At 40.1% G+C, this 18,098-nt stretch overlaps 1 protein-coding gene across 1 annotated transcript in view; it reads right to left on the reverse strand.

The window, feature by feature from the left end:
* The window catches only part of SUMF1 (sulfatase modifying factor 1), a gene marked incomplete at its 5' end in the record, with an annotated part of 73,844 nt that overhangs the window by 13,541 nt on the left and 42,205 nt on the right, over positions 1-18,098 (reverse strand). Inside the window, 4 exons of the mRNA XM_083354086.1 lie at positions 3,698-3,811; positions 6,543-6,657; positions 7,343-7,465; positions 15,685-15,767. Of these exons, the coding sequence (XP_083210212.1) occupies positions 3,698-3,811; positions 6,543-6,657; positions 7,343-7,465; positions 15,685-15,767 (435 nt within the window). The remainder of the gene's footprint in view (positions 1-3,697; positions 3,812-6,542; positions 6,658-7,342; positions 7,466-15,684; positions 15,768-18,098) is intronic.

The raw sequence follows: 18,098 nt of genomic DNA on the forward strand, positions 1-18,098 counted from the left end.
TCACCAAACATATCAACTCTATGGACAGATAAATCAAATTCACATGGGATGATGTTAAGGAAAATAGTCTAACCGTCCTGGACTGTGCAGTACACATCAAGGAAGACAGAAGTCTTAACACTGAAGCTTACAGAAACCTCCCATACACACACACACAAACATAGATCATTTACATTTCCATTCTCACCTCTCACTGGAGCACAAAATGGGAGTTATCAGAAGACTAGACCACCAAACTGAAGACTTCCCTACCAGCAAAAATGGGAAAGAAAAAAACCCTAAAACACATTAACAAAGCCCTGAGAATGTTGTGGCTATCCTAAGTGTCCTTCATCAAATCCCCAAAAAGACCCAGCAGGAGCTCCTTCGTAACAGACAAAGAAGAGAACAATAAAGAAAGCAATGTTATCATTCCATATGTTGCAGGAGTATCTGAAAAGCTCAAGAGAATCTTCAGCCAACACAACATACGTGCATACTTTAAACCCAAGAATGCACTAAGGCAGAAGCTTGTCCACCACAAGGATAAAACACCCAGACACAAACTGAGCAATGTGTTATATGCAGTACAATGCAGTGAGCCATGTGCAGATTTATACATTGGCGAAACAAAACAACCACTTCATAAACACATGGAACAACGTAGGAGAACAAAACCCATCAGGACCAGATTCAGCAGTCCATCTGCATTTAAAACACAAAGGTCACTCTTTCAAAGACAGAAAAATCCACATTTTAGACAGAGAGGACCGATGGTTTGAAAGAGAGGTCAAAGAGGCCATCTATGTCAAAACTGAACAGCCCTCTCTCAACAGAGAGGGAGGGATATGACATCATCTATCTTCAGTCTACAACAGTCCTTTCAGCAATTTTAAGAAGGCTTCACACCCAATTGCACTACTCAGGTGACCCTGACAACACAGATAAACTTCCAGGGGGCTTCAGTGACTCTCTAAAAGAATGCAAATGACCAGCTGTCTGCATGAAGCATGAATCCTTCCATTCCCCACCACCCAGGCAGAGCTGTAAAGGCTTCTTGGATGAGAACTGAAATGTCTTCAAAGAAAAACAAGGAAGTCCAATTGCCTCTTGAAAAAGCACCTTTGGGACAGCCATGACCTGGATGACTGAGAAACTCCACAGACAATAAATACATCAATTAAAAAAGAGATAGAAAGCCCACAATAACAACGGTCAGTTGAAATTTTTCCACCTTGATAAAAAGCCAGCAAGGAGAATTAATGGAGACAGTGAACCACTGGAAAATTAAAGCTTAAGCCAGTAAGAGAGTTGGCAAACACAAACTCCTGCCTCCATCAGAATCATACTAGTTTCTGATTCATTTGAAAAACAACATCTGTAACTGCTCTAAGAATGGCCATAGCACAACTGTCAGGATTGCCATGCTGTTGCGCCAGCCATGCTTCGCCAGATGCCAATCTGCCATACACAACAATGGGAGGGAGCTGCAGTGGGGGATGTGGGGGAGGAGGCATCATAAGGGGAATCGAAACTGTTCGTCCCGTGAGAGCCATTGACCGTTTCATGGTCACACCTTCTAGCCTACAAGTCAGGGACCGTTACTAGTAACAGTCTGGTAAATTAAGTTAGCTTCCTCTATTTTAAGTTACTGTGTAGGTTGGACCCAGGAGCAATTCATAGCTGATGAGTAATCAGGATTTAGAGAGGGCAGTGTGCCATCTTAAAATTACTAATAAAAATAGATACAGGGACAAAACTACCCTTTATGTATTGCCTTGACTGACTGAAAATCAACCCTTGAACTATTAGTTATGAAAATATTTGTACTTGACAAAGAGGAAGTAATTTATATATACATATATAGTATATTCCTTTTATTCTTTTACACATTTTTCTTCCTTTTTTTCTCTTCCTCTGTATTTTCTTCGTTTGTGTTAGTTTATCATCTTAGTATTTTTAAATTTCAATAAACATTACGAAAAAGTAATAATCACCACAATTGTTCTCTTAAAGTTGTCATTCTTTGCATGCCTATTTGGTAATAAGCTGAATTGAGCTCTTTTCAAGCATATATGCAGGATTTATAGTATTATATTTATAACTGCTGGGTTCATAACACCTTTCAATATCTTCTAGACAGCAATGATGAAAAAGGTGTGTTATTTTTGGGGAAAAATAACAGTTTTCTCAGTACCTTCTCTGATGAACAATTCAGATAAACTCATAGATTTGTAAAGTAGACTGAGATTTATATCCTTCTTATCATTTGTTCTAAATAAATGGAGAGATTTTCTGATAGACATCTTAGAAAAACAGTGATGTAGGTAAAATAGTTTGAGGGTCTTGAACTTTAAGTAAAGGTTATCTACTTATGTTCCTGTTCAATGTTTCATTTTCCAAATTCCAGCCTTATTTTTCATTTTCCTTTATTTTTTCTTGATCCCAGATTCTACTTTTTTTATTACTTCTCAGAAACACACAAACAATAAAGTTCCTTGCATATTACAATATACATATAAGTCCCCTAGGCCAATTCATCTGCCCATGTAATTTCTTTACGTAGCTCACCCTCCAACTTCGGACTCCTCAGTTAACAGGTGATAATTCTATACTGGAGACTTGATTATACATGGCTTAAGTCCCCAATCCCCAGTCCATGGACTGGTACTGCACCGCAGTATGCCAGAAACCAGGCTGTGCAAACAAGCCCCATCCATGGGATGCAGGCAACATACAAAACCACACCCCCTCCGGTCCACGAAAAAATCTCTCCCTGGTGCCTGGTCCCTGGTGCCTAAAAGGTTGGGGGCTTCTGGCTCAATGTGTTTAAGAGCATTTGACAAACAAACCCCACCCCTCGCATTCAAACAGGTTTTGATTTTATTCTGGAGACTGAAAAATTGTAATCAGATTAGGCATCATTGCAGTATCTAGCCACTATATGAACCAACCATCTTTTTTTACCACAAAACAGCTTCATATATTTAAAAAAAATCTTCAACTTGCCTGGCCCAGAGATACTCAAATCAGGGATTGCAAAAGCTAAATAATTGAAGAATAATTTTGTGGTACTTATATTTAACCTCACAAAGGTAACATACATGAACACAAACAAGTTAAAGGAAGTACAAAGTTGAATGGCGTTTGACTGCAGTAGGTATTTTATATTTTTTCTTTTCAAAAATAGAAACTGGGCACATGAGCCCTGGCGGCATAGTGGTTAGAATACAGTATTGCAGGCTAATTCTGATGACTGCCAGAAGTTTGATCCTGACCGGCTCAAGGTTGACTCAGCCTTCCATCCTTCCGAGGTCGATAAAATGAGGACCCAGATTGTTGGGGGCAATAGGCTGACTCTGTAAACTGCTTAGAGAGGGCTGTAAAGCATTTGGAAGTGGTATATAACTCTAAGTGCTATTGCTATTGGTATCTCAAGTCTAAAGCAAAGACATGGTGATTTGCTATTAATGGTTTTACAGAGTGTACATAGCATTCACTCAGCTTCGCCTCAAAATACATAAAAGTAGTTTGTGAATACAGCTACATTTCTGTTGGAAAATGGGTACCCCTCTTGCAAGTCTAAGTCAATAACAGCTTAGCTGGAAAATACCTTTAATAAAGCTGCTTTGTATCAACCATGCAGTGTATCAAATTCTATAATGTGAACTAGGAATTTAGTTAGAAAAAGAGCAGGTCAGCAGATGAAGATACTCACCGGGCTGTATGTTTCATCTGCAGAATGATTAATTTCCCACCAATCTGATGTCCACTCCCAGGCATTTCCCACAATGTTGTACAGGCCATAACCATTTGGAGGAAATGCTGTTACCTGCCTCAGAGGGAAAAAAAGTGGTTAATGCTGCAGAAAAGTTACATTATTTATCCTATTACTAACCAGTGGATTTACTGAAAGAAGAATTCATCTGTACCATATTGCTTTGTAATTGTTCTGTTCTTAATGATGATGATGATGATCTATGTTGCAGTTTTCTCATTACTAGGGAAAAAAATCTTCCCTTAACATATTTTCTAAATTCTCATGTTTTACAGACAGACCCCTCACCCAGATCTTTAGGTACTCTGGCCACAGAAGAATACCTAGTTGTATAACTAATAATCTAAGCAGCATGGGATGCACAGGCTGTTACAGTTCAAAACAATTTGGTTAAAAACTCTATCCCTGTGTGAATTTCCTTCTGATTTTCCTGGTATTGTATAATCTACTTCTCTACATATCATCCAAGCACTGTGTGAGATGAAATATTTCTCTTATATACAGTATACCCATCACCATTTTGTAGGATCCTTCTACCTTTCATTTTAAATGGTTTTAAGGTTCCTAGCTTAGGGGCAACACTATTATATACTTCCATGCAAATTTACTCTGGCCTATAAGGAGGGTAAATGATCTACATTTCCCTTCACTTTAAAGACACTTTGTACAAAACCTTCATACTTCACCTTCCTATCATTTCCTAGGCATCATTTCCTAGAAAGGACGACTATGCCTAAAAATGGCATCCAATTTTCTCAAATAGTTAATAGTGATTGTCATAGAAATCAAAAAGAATTACAAAAAGCTTTTCTTTTTTGGGGGTGGGGGTGGGGGGGAGAGAAGATTCTGATGTAGACTCAACATACAGTGAACACAGCTATCATAGTTCTTTTTGCCCAAATGGGATCCGTCTTTACTGATATACCTGATGCTTTACATGAACCTGGCTCAACTGAGACAGGGATCTTGGAAGCCAAGTGGACAATCACTTAAATGTGAGCCAGCAGTGTGCTGCAGCTGCCAAAAAAACCCAACTAGAAACCTAGGCTGCATTAACAGAGGGATAGAATCAAGATCATATGAAGTGTTAATACCACTTCATAATGCCTTGGTAAGGCCACATTTGGAATACTGCATCCAGTTTTGGTCACCAGAATCTAAAGAAGATGCCAAGGCTCTAGAAAGGGTACAGAGAATAGCAACAAAGATGGTTAGGGGACTGGAGGCTAAAACATATAAAGAAGAGAGGGAGGGAGGGAGGAAGAAAGGGAGGGAGGGAGGGAAAAGGAGGAAGGAAGAGAGGGTGGGAGGGAGAGAAAAAGGGAGGAAAGAAGGAACAAATGAATGAATGGGGGAGAGAAAAGAAGGAATGGAGGGAGGGAGGGAGGGAGGGAGGGAGGGAAGGAAGGAAGGAAGGAAGGAAGGAAGGAAGGAAGGAAGGAAGGAAGGAAGGAAGGAAGGAAGGAAGGAAGGAAGATTGGAGATGCCCCAGTTCATGCAGTTCTGCTTCAATCCTGGATCCATTAAGACTTGGGCTCAAAGGAGAAAGCAATTTTGTATTCTCTTTTGTCACAGACAGGGCTTTATTGTCAATCCAAGTTAACATTGGTATTCTTGAATTGTGAACTCTTAGGAAAGTATCCCCTCCTTGTGTGTTGCAAACAGCCATTTCCAGTGGTGAAAACAGGACAAAACAGAGTGGGGGAAAATATTTTCCTTTGCTATATTTCCAGTCTGAATTAGATCACAGCAGGGTCCCTGCAGAAGAGCTCTTTTAAGGATTATGTATTAATAGAAAAGCAACTAACTTACCTCTGTTCCGAAATGCTAAAGCTGTTGCACATAAAAAACAGAGGAGCTCTGATCAACCATCACAGCCACCATTTTGACAGTTTTGCTGTACTGTTGTCTGTGGATGCCCCCACTAAATTCAAGCACGGGATAAACTGAGCCTGGTTTGGTCTCAGTCTTTTAAACGATCACAAGGCAAGGAGGCATCGAGAAATGTTTCCCCTTTTGAATTTGAGCATCCAAGAAGGGACAGTAAAGGAGACAGGGAAAGAGGAAAGACAAACAAAAAGAAGGAAAGAGGGGAAGGAAGAAGAAGGGAAGGAGAATGAAGAGGGAAGGAAAAAGAAGAAAAGGGGGGGAAGGGAGAGAGGAAGATTAGAATGAGAGGAAGGAATGGTCTGAGGGAAGTCTTGCCTTAACACTTGGCCACAAGCAGCCCTGCTGCCCTTTCGCCATCCCCTTGTCCCCTCCTTCTGACCTCTCCTGGTGGTCTTCCATCCTATTGCTTTGGTTACAAAGCTGGGTCTCCTAGCAGGGAGAGGGAGTGGGCCTCCCTCTGACCCACACACTTTGTCCTCCCGCACACACCATGAGCAACTTGTCCAAGGAGAGTGAGCCAATCAGCAGCAGCCTTGAGGAGGAGGTAAGTGCAGCAGGGCACCCCCTTGGGAAAGGCTGAACTGGGCGCTTGCCCTCCACTGCCCAGGGCAACGGACAGCCTGCATCACTGGGGGTCCTCTGCATGTCTTGAGAGGGACAGCAAGACTCCTCTGGTGGACAAGGATATAGTGCTCGTCCTGGTCTCACCTTCCTCAGCTGAGACAATGGATCCCCTCCTTGTCCCGCCTGACACGAGTGATGTTGAGTTAGCCACACCCACCCACACTATACCCACCTCAGCCCGCCCTGCCTCCCCCAAGGTCAACCACAACTCTGATGCGGCCCTCAATGAAATTGAGTTTGACAGCCCTGTGTTATCACATCACTAACTTACAGGTGCGGTGCCTTTGTAGCCATCTTCCTCTGTATTGCTTCTAGGGAATTCTCCCTGCCAAATATTTGCATAGTGCTGACCATTTGGATGAAGTTTGTTTCCCCAGGGAAAAAGTCTGTCAAAACAAGCAAAGGCAAAAAGTTAAGGAATGCAGTTGTGCAATTGTAATATTTAATAATATTACTATTAAAAAATGAAATTACTAATGGGATATCAAGAGAGAGAGAAGGCTGACCTACACACTTAAGATATAAATATTAGCAGCTTGCACTTCTACAGTAGTTTTATAAGGTAAAGGTAAAGGTTCCCCCGCACATGCGTGCTAGTCGTTTCCGACTCTAGGGGCCGGTGCTCATCTCCGTTTCAAAGCCGAAGAGCCAGTGCTTGTCCGAGGACGTCTCCGTGGTCATGTGGCCGGCATGACTAGACGCCAAAGGCGCATGGAACGCTGTTACCTTCCCACCGTAGTGGTCCCTATTTTTCTACTTGCGTTTTTACGTGCTTTCGAACTGCTAGGTTGGCAAAAGCTGGGACGAGTAACAGGCGCTCACTCTGTTACGCGGCACTCGGGATTCGACCCGCCAAACTGCCAACCTTCTGATCGACAAGCTCAGCGTCCCAACCCACTGAGCCACCGTAGTTTTATAACACAGCATTAAATTCAATACCATTGATTCTGCATTAACTTAAATAGGCTCTGTGGAAAAGTGGTTTTTCAGTTTAGAAACTAGGTAGAAGATATACTTAGTTTTCTTTGCTTAATTTATTTATCTGGAAAATTACAAAATAATGATGAGTACCTGTTTTCAAGACCTCCCCGGCAGCTATATTCCCATTCGGCTTCAGTTGGTAACCGTTTTCCTGCCCAAGCGCAAAAGGCCACAGCATCATTCCAAGAAACATGAAGAACTGGATGGTCCAGCCTGAGAGATAAACAAACAAAGCAAATGGTAAAACAAGGAAAACAAAAGAGGTTTGGCAACTTTTTAAGATCCTGCGTAAGGAAGGAGTTAGCATGTCTTACCAAACCTCAGAATTGTTTGACACAATGTGTGCCGGTAACAAAACAAATAAAGGCACAACACGGGTATTTACTCTTAGAGTTAGCCTCAATCCAATTAATGGATACAACTTTAAAAACAAAACTCAGAGATGATGAAAGCAAAAGAAAGGAAAGAGGGAAGTTCGGCTTAGAAAAAGCATGTGACAAAAAGAGACCAGAAATAACAAATGAAAAGATAGTATCAATTGTATGCATTTGCAAAGAAAATGAAATTAATTGGCTACCAAATGTCATACAGAATTAGCAATACACGCGGTGCCTTTAATAGCGTGATTCAGGCTTTTGAGAAGCCTGCTTACGTCTTGCCTGCAAAAGTGCTCTGACATTGGAGTGTTTTGTATTTTTTAAAAAAAGAGATTGGACAACATTCTGTCTGAAATGGTATAGGGTTTCTTGACTGAGGCAGGGCGTTGGACTAGAAGACCTCCAAGGTCCCTCCCAACTGTTTTTGTTCTTCTTTTGCACAACATCACAACTAAAGATGGCATAAAACATTGCAAATAAAACTGGAGTGTGGTGGCAGAAGATTGAAATGAGGAAGTGTAGCTTCTGATCAATTTTCCAAACTTGACCAGTGCTATATCTTTCAGTATATAGAATGACATATGAACCTGTCAGCAATCCTCTCATCCTTTCTCTAGCTAGCCAAGGACACATGTCCCTTTCCACTCCAGTTAATATTGGTGGAAAGGGAATGTACTCCAGGAGAGAATTTATTCTGTATGCCTCTACCAGAGTGCCAATATGCTATTGCGTAACTTGGCTGACAACGTTATGAACAATGACCACAAAGAATTATAAAAATCCCTCAGAATTTCTCTAGCACTTCGTTACCTTAAAATCAAGCACACTGACATATGCATGTTCACACACACATATTTTTGGTCAGCAACAAAGATGAAACAAAATATGATATGAAAGAAATATGAACTCATGCTCTTTGAATGACAGCGTCACATTTATTTTTCTCTTGTGAAATACCAGTGCTTTTATTCGAGTATAGATAATGTTATTAATACAAAGCATGGACAAATATGGCCCAATCACATGTGTTTTGCTTGTGGCACAGCTAGTCCTACCCAAATCATTAAATGAAGCGCTGCACAATAATTTCTCATATGACAAATAGCAACTGCATTTTCATAATTAGCAAACCTAGCAACACGTATTTTACAAGGACACTGTAAACTAATATTTTCTCAATTAGGCAACTCTGAGGCCCGATGAAAGGTTTTCATGATTCCTCCTATTTTGTGGCGTAGCAATAGCCTTTCCTGTCTTGTTTTTATGCTGTCCCTCTCTATTTACATTGATGTCTAGGTTTTCTATCCACAGGATACTCAAAACTAAACTACTATATACCAATAAAAATCACTAAAGTTATGAGAATGGACCTTAGCAAAAAGAAGATAAAGAGTTTCCACTCACTAATAAATGTGTTTGTTGTCTTCTCTCTAATCAAACAAGTAAACGTTGCCATTTCTGCAAGTTTCATCACCTTCATGAACCATTCCTCCATTGTGGGAATTTCAGAAAGTTTCCATCTTTGTGCATATAACAGGCTCGCTGCAAACAGTTTTTTAAATTCTTAAAGAAAGCTATCAAAGCTCCACACAGCATTCTCTTCTCTAGGTTGAACACCCTACTCATTCAATTGTTCTTCATACGTTTTTCTTTCTAAACTCATCATCCTAGACGCTCTTTTCTGGATGTATTCTAATTTATCACTATCCCTCCTATAATGGATTGCTTAGAATCAGACACAATAGTTTAGGGTTCAATCTATTGCTAAACTTAATAAATTAAGAGATTATGCTGCCTATTAAATCTTAACGGGGTACAAGTGCATAGGTAGATTACTACATTCTGGAGAGTCTTCAGTTATTGGGGCTGTTGCAAGGGCTTCTGTGCCTTACAAAGTATTACTGTATCTCTAAGATGAGACTGCAGACAATTACTACGGTGCTGCAAGAAGTCTTTATTCAGTTGTAATTTTAACTATTGAAAGGGGGTAATGCTGAGAAAGCTTTTCAGAAATCATGTTCATAGTGTACTTTATTAATCAGAAATGAACATCTGGTTCACATATTTAGAAGGTTTTGGGCATGGCCTTGAAGACTGGAGGAAAGATGGTAAACATAAGGGTAAGGATAAGGATACAGATACGGATACGGATACGGATAAGAGTTAAGGTTGAGCAGGACCATGTAGTAGTTCTGACTACACAGCATTGGTTTTTTGGTCTAGTCACTAGTGTACCTTGTTGGACTAACACATATACCATTCTTAACCATCATTTAACCTTGCCCCTTTTTGTCTTAGTTTCAGCGTTTGACTCTGATCAGTCTAAAGTGCATTTGTCCACTACCTACGAAAGAGACACCTATAATTTAATGTCTTATTTGATCCCATTCAAGCAAGACATTACCCAGGGTATATCTGATACACTGAATTCTGCCATGTCTGTGCTTAGCATAGAATCATTTCCTTTGCAGGGAATCAAGCTGCAATAACCAGTCAACCAATGATAACCAAAGATGGAATGAGCATCTCAGTAAATCACACTAAATCCAAGTATCTAATTAAGAGACCCAGACTTAGCATTAACCTGCTTTAGTAATGTAAAAAGGCATAAAAATGCACAGACATTTTAGGCATTTTTTTTCAATTTACTACAGTACACATGTTCCCATAACCCCAGTGACTGTACATGCCCAGATGGCAACAAGAAGTTACTATAGAATACAAGGCCCTGAAAAATTGTGCCCTAATGAAGAACGAAGAGCTGATGAATCAACTCTTAACAAAAAGTTGAAAAGAGAAGAAAATACATAGTTAATTTTTGATATTACTCCATCACGGGAACTGTTTTTTGAATGTCCAAATAGATGCTGGAATGCTCTTCAAATCTAAGATGAACTTCAGGGTCATCGTTTCACTCATATATGAAAGCTACAAAACAAATCATCCTAACAATACCAAAGTCTTGACACTGGTCAAGTCAAACACATACAACTCTTCCCTATAGTCTAGCTATAATTGACAACTACTGTAGACCCAAAGTTAGCGGTTTTCTTTCAAAAAGCAACTATACTTTTTTTTTCCCTTTGAAAACATTTCGCTTCTCATCCAAGTAGCTTCTTCCGTTCTAAGTGACTGGTGGGGAATGGAAGGTTTTATATTCTTTGCAATTCTCTGGTGTCCTTCCGTTCGCCACCAGTCAGTTGGAACTGAAGAAGCTTCTTGGATGAGAAGCGAAATGTTTTCTAGGAAAAAAAAAAAGCAAGACAGTCTACTTGCCTTTTGAAAACAGTTGCGTTTAGGGACAACCATGACCCAGATGACCGAGAATCTACATAGACATCGAGTTACTGTAGTGTTGTTTTCTCTAATGCCCATATTCTTCTTTCTCACCTCTCTCCAAAGTTCTGCTTCTCACAACCTTCTTTCCCATCTGCCTTCTCCAGCCCTGGACCCAGACCCCTTGTTTCATCCCCACATTTGTATGAAATGAGAATTCATGGCTCTAAGCACAGTAGAATATACTCTCTTCTTCTTCTTAAGTGTCATCATTTCAGAATGCCAGTCTGGAACACTTAAGATTAATAAGTCGGTGTCATGACCTAGATCAGGAAGATAAACTTTCACATAGCATTAAGGTTAAAGAGAGCAGATATCTAGAACGCTTATTTAGAACTGATTTTGCCCTTCCTTTCTTTCCCCTTTAATTCCCTGATGACAATGGATACTTCTATTTTTGTAATCAGTTCATTCTCCTTCTTTCCCATTGGAGACTAAATAAGGGAAGTACACTGGAAATGGTATTATCATGATATGGTTCTTGTCATAAAAGATTTGCGGGGGGGGGGGGGGGGAAGCCAAATGCTTTTATCAGCCCTGAGGAGCAGAAACTGATTAATATTATATAATGATAGAGTATGAAGGCCATTTCACTACTTTTAGTTTTCTCCAAAATAAATCCAGGGGGTGAAAATGAGGGTTTCACATTAAAGGTTCTGCTTTAATAAAAAGGGGTACAGGGTGGGATACTGAAGTTGGGGAGCAAATCAATTTTCATAAACAAATGCACACATACAGTTGCAAGAAAAAGTATGTGAACCCTTTGGGATTTAATAATGATAATAATAATGATAATGATAATGATAATGATAATGATAATGATAATAATAATAATAATAATAATAATAATAATAATAATAATAATAAGAAGAAGAAGAAGAAGAAGAAGAAGAAGAAGAAGAAGAAGAAGAAGAAGAAGAAGAAGAAGAAGAAGAAGAAGAAGTTGTTGAAAGGTACCTTGGAGGTCATCTAGTCCAACCCCCTGCTCAGGCAGGAAACCCTATACCATTTCAGGCAAATGGCTGTCCAGTCTCTTCTTAAAAACCTCCAGTGTTGGAGCATTCACCACCTCTGGAGGCAGGTTGTTCCACTGGTTAATTGTTCTAACTGTCAGGAAGTTTCTCCTTAGTTCTAGGTTGCTTCTCTCCTTGACTAGTTTCCATCTGTTGCTTCTTGTCCTGCTTTCAGGTGCTTTGGAGAATAGCTTGACTCCCTCTTCTTTGTGGCAGCCCCTAAGATACTGAAACACTGCTATCATGTCACCCCTCACCTTCTCTTCATTAAACTACACATACCCAATTCCAGCAACCGTTCCCGATATGTTTTAACCTCCAGTCCCCCAATCATCTTTGTTGCTCTTCTCTGTACCCTTTCTAGAGTCTCGACATCTTTTTTACATCATGGTGACCAAAACTGGATGCAGTATTCCAGGTATGGCCTTACGTGGAGTTTTGCATGAATTGGCCATAAAATGCACTCTAAATGTCATGTAAGTCACAACAATAAAAAAAAACAGTCTGCTTAAAATAATACTACACAAACATTAGCTGTTGTCATGTTTTAATTGAACATAAGATGGAAACATTCACAGTGCAGGGTGGAAAAAGTATGTGAACCCCTAGCCTAATGACTTCTCCAAGAGCTAATTGGAGCCAGGAGTGAGCCAACCTTGACTCCAACCAGTGTGATGATATTGGATGTGTTGCTGACAGCTGTCCTGCCCTTTAAAAACACGCACCTGTTTTGGGTTTACTGGTCTCAAGAAGCACTGTCTGATGTGAACCATGCCTTGCAGAAAAGAGTTCTCAGAAGACCTACGATCAAGAATTGTTGACTTGCATGAAGCTGGAAAGGGTTACAAAAGTATCTCCAAAAGCCTTGATGTTCATGTGTCCACGGTAAGACAGACTGTCTACAAATGGAGAAAGTTTAGTACTGTTGCTACTCTCCCTAGGCGTGGTCATCCTGTAAAAATGACTGCAAGAGCACAGCGCATAATGCTTAATGAGGTAAAGAAGAATCCTAGAGTGTCAGCTAAAGACCTACAGAAATCTCTGGCACATGCTAACATTTTTGTTGACACATCTACAATAAGGAAAACATTAAACAAGAATGGAGTACATGGGAGGACACCACGGAGGAAGCCATTGCTGTCCAAAAAAAATATTGCAGCACGTTTGAAGTTTGCAAAAGAGCACCTGAATGTTCCACAGCACTACTGGCAAAATATACTGTGGACAGATGAAACCAAAATTGAGTTGTTTGGGAAAAACACACAACACTATATGTGGAGAAAAAAAGGCACAGCACACCAACATCAAAACCTCATCCCCACTGTAAAACATGGCGGAGGGAGCATCATGGTTTGGGGCTGCTTTGCTGCCTCAGGGCCTGGACGGATTGTTGTCATTGATGGGAAAATGAATTCCAGAGTTTATCAGGACATTTTGCAGGAAAACGTACGACCATCTGTCCGCCAACTGAAGCTCCGCAGAGGATGGGTGATGCAACAGGACAATGACCCAAAGCATACAAGTAATTCAACAAAACAATGGCTTCAACAGAACAGAATACGCCTTCTGGAGTGGCCCAGTCAGAGTCCTGACCTCAACCCGATTGAAATGCTGTGGCATGACCTTAAGAGAGCGATTCACACCAGACATCCCAAGAATATTGCTACACTGAAACAGTTTTGTGCAGAGGAGTGGTCCAAAATTACTCCAGATCGTTGTGCAGGTCTGATCTGCAACTACAGGAAACGTTTGGTTGAGGTTATTGCTGCCAAAGGAGGGTCAACCAGTATTAAGTCCAAAGGTTCACATACTTTTTCCACCCTGCACTGTGAATGTTTCCATCGTATGTTCAATTAAAACATGACAACAGCTAATGTTTGTGTAGTATTATTTTAAGCCGACTGCGTTTTTCTATTGTTGTGACTTACATGACATTTAGAGCGCATTTTATGGCCAATTCATGCAAAACTCCATGTAATCCCAAAGGGTTCACATACTTTTTCTTGCAACTGTATTTGTAACCTTTCAACCTTTTTATTTTTTTTACAAAATAGTTTTAGTTATATACTGTGGTTTTTTGTGGTTTGATAATATAACTGAAATCAAATTTATACTTGAGATGTGATCACATAATTCATTAGAAACAAGGTATAAACAATAGCTAACATTTAACTTAAAATTGTAACGAAAGAGGGGGAAAACAACCTTCCCAAAATATGAAATGTGCATACAGGTGTTCCTTGGGTTATGACCACTCTTTCAGTGACTGTTCAAATTTGTGATGACACTGAATGGGGATAGTTATGACCAGTCTTTGGGAGTTTGGGCTGTCACAGTGTCCCTACAATCATATGATCCAGGCATCCAATGGCTGCCTTGCAATTATGATGTCACATCAAGTGATGGTCACACGACTGTGATTTCCAACATTTGCTGCAGTCAAAGGGAAAGACAGCCAGTACTTGGAAATTGCAATCATGTGAGGTCCTTGCTTAATGACACATGCGGTCCTTGCCTAATGATAGCAATTGGGACTTCAGGAACTGTGGTCACTAAGAGGTGCAGTCATGTGATGTCGTGCTTTACAATCATGTCGCTTAGCAATGGCAACTCTGATCCCAAGTGCTGTCATAAACCAATGGCTACCTGTATCCTTGCAACCATATTAATCAATACATGCGTATGTTTTGTATTTAGTTACTGAAGCTGTCATGCGAAGCAAGCAAGCAAAAACACAATTCTCAGAAATAGGACAGAAATGTATGAGTAGATACATTTACATATGAATAGACACTTAATACATCTTCCAACACCAAAACATTCATCTTCTTAGTGATTAGCAAGTTACAGAGCCTCCCCTTTCATATAAAATGTACCAAGGATGTAGCATATCTCAAGAAATCAAAGACTTTTAAAAAGTCAGCTGGTATTTGTCCCAGTCAATGATAAGCTTTGGGGTTCTCATATAGAATAACAGAGTTGGAAGGGACTTGGAGGTCTTCTAGTCCAGCCCTCTGCTCAAGCAGGAGACCCCATACCATTTGAGACAAATGGCTGTCTAGTCTCTTCTTAATAGCCTCCAGTGATGGAGCACCCACATTTTCTGAAGACAAGCCATTCACTGGTTAATTGTTTTCACTGTTAGGAAATTTTTCCTTGGTTCTAGGTAGCTTCTCTCCTTGTTTAGTTTCATCCACTGTTTCTTGTCTTGCCTTCTGGTGCTTTGAAAAACCCTAACCCTAACCCCTCATCTTTGTGGCAGCCTTTCAAATACTGTAACACTGCTATCATGTCTCCCCTAGTCCTTCATCTTCTAGTCTCCAGTCCCCTAATCATTCTTGTTGCTCTTCTCCACACTCTTTCCAGAATCTCAGCATCTTTATTTATATTGTGGTATCAAAACTGAATGCAATATTCCAGGTCTTACTAAGGCTTTACAAAGTGGTACTAATACTTGATTCTATCCCTCTATTAATGTCGCCTAGGACTGCACTGGCAAGAAATCTTTCTTGCTACCAATAAATCTCCCCCACCCCACCCCCAAATAAAATCTGATCTGTGATAGGTTCCTTTATTCTGACAACATCAAGTTATTTGTACTTATTTGTCCGGTGATGCTTAATTCAGAGTAATAAAATATCTCTCAGTGATTCTGGTGCATTTTCAGCAAAATACCCATCGGAGCTTGGTACCATTTGGGGCTCACCTCTTTAAGATATCAGAATCAGGGCCTTCTGGGTGCTTCCAGTTTGCTCCTTTAACTGGCAGCCACCAAGGAGCAACTGCAACCTAAAAAAACAGGCAAAGAAAATATTGGCTTTCTTCGGAAAAGCCTACCCATCCAGCTAATTATATCAGGCAGCTGCCATTAGCAGTAAGAAAACAGAGACAGACACACATGACTCTGTGCCTTCAGTGATGATCTTTGGATGATCATATGTCCATTTACATACAACATTTGCCATATATCCAGGTTTTTTTTAGCAGTGCAAGCAATTAAATCAAAGCCAACCAAAATGACCACCAACCAACCCCACCCTTCAAATTAACTATAGTTTCAATGTTACCCAAATTAGGAAAGTGTAATTACTTCTTTCTGAAAAAGCCAGTGTCTTAATGTTATTTCAAACAGTAGTTCAAACCTTTCATAGGTGAAACCTAGCTTTCCAATTTGGAGTAGGTTATGAAATCAATTTCTTTATGCTATTGGATATCAGTCATTACATCGCTACAGGATGTCCTTGAGTTACCACCCTTAGTTTAGCGAATGGTTCGAAATGAAAAGTGCACTGAAAAAGCGACTTGCAACCAGTCCTCGCAGGTATGACTGTGGCGGCATCCCCACAGTCACGTGATCGAAATTTGGGTGCTTGGCAAATGTATCTGCAATGGTTGCAGCATCCCAAAGTCATGTGGCGACCATTTGCAACCTTCTCAGCCAGCTTCCCACAAGCAAGGGCCAATGGGGAAGCTGGATTTGCATAATGACCACATGATTCACCTGCAGTGATTTGCTTAACAACTGTGCCAAAAAAATCACACAACTGGGTGTGACTCACTTAACAGCCATCTTAGTTAGCAACAGAAATTCTAGTCCCAATTGTGGTTGTCAATCAAGGACTACCTGTATGTTATCTCACTAGTTGCTGCTGCACCCACTATGGTTAATGCGCATGGATGTTTGTGACCAAGTACCATAATCTAATAATCATTCATTTAGGAGCTTCCAAAACCAATAGTGGAGCGGCTGAAGAAATCCATGCTCAGCACCAATATAATAACAATAATAATAATAAAAGTTGGAAGGGACCTTGGAGGTCTTCTAGTCCAACCCCCTGCTCAGGCAGGAAACCCTATACTATTTCAGGCAAATGGCTGTCCAGTCTCTTCTTAAAAACCTCCAGTGTTGGAGCATTCACCACCTCTGGAGGCAGGTTGTTCCACTGATTAACTGTTCTAACTGTCATAAAATTTCTCCTTAGTTCTAGATTGCTTCTGTCCTTGACCATATTAATTTTAAATAAGTAAATACCATAATAAGGGACACGGTGGCTCAGTGGGTTAGGACACTGAGCTTGTCAATCAGATTGACAAGATTAACAGCGTTCCATGCGCCTTTGGCGTCTAGTCATGCTGGCCACATGACCACGGAGACATCCTTGGACAAACGCTGGCTCTTCGGCTTTGAAACGGATATGAGCACCGGCCCCTAGAGTTGGAAACGACTAGCACGCATGTGCGGGGGAACCTTTACCTTTACCTTTACCTTTAAATACCATAATTCTTTGGACCGTCAGTTCCAAAGATCACAGGGGGAGAATATGATATACAGTTTATACTCTGTGCTGCAATACATAGAGCGTGGATATCATCTCCTGTAAATAACAAAATCCTCACGTAATTTATCAATACGTTTAACAGACACTTGCTTCTAAACTTCAAGTGACTGTTATTGACATCATCTATGTTTCAAGTTGCTAAGATAAATGTACAACTCCCAATTTTTTCCCCAGAATGTTGAAAAGCTTTTAATTAGCTTTTGTGCTAATTAGGGAAAAGATTAAAAACAAGATCATGTAACAGCACAACCCTTATCTTACAATCAAGGAATTTAATTGCTTTCCTAATGCACAGCATTTTTTAAAGTCTCATGGTGTTACCTAAACAGAGCATGCAGATGAGCTGCAAATTAACTTAAGCAGCATTAGCCATCAATAGAAAAAAAGTACTTATTTATGACATTTACATCTTGTCTTCCTCTCCAAAATGAAACCTTAAGCAGCTAGCCTTTCCCTACCACTGGGGGAAATTAGAATTCGCTTCATGTAAGTTATTTTTTTTATTTTTATTTTTATTTTTTAATTCCATTTATATCCCGCCCTTCTCCGAAGACTCAGGGCGGCTTACAAGCTTAGCAGTAGCCTTTTCTGCAGTTTATGACACATTAGATGCTTGATATCAGATTTTAGAATTTGAATATATTCTTTAGCAATTGCCTTGATCTCTGATTAACAAGAAAGAGCATAGGTTCTAATTTCTCAAGATCATGCCCATGTATCTTGGTAGACCTGTTATACAGACACCAGAATTATCAGAATTGATAGATCTCTGAGAGGTCCT

The sequence above is a fragment of the Vipera ursinii genome (genome assembly GCF_947247035.1).
Source record: "Vipera ursinii genome assembly, chromosome: 2".
NCBI classification, from domain to species: Eukaryota; Metazoa; Chordata; class Lepidosauria; order Squamata; family Viperidae; genus Vipera; species Vipera ursinii.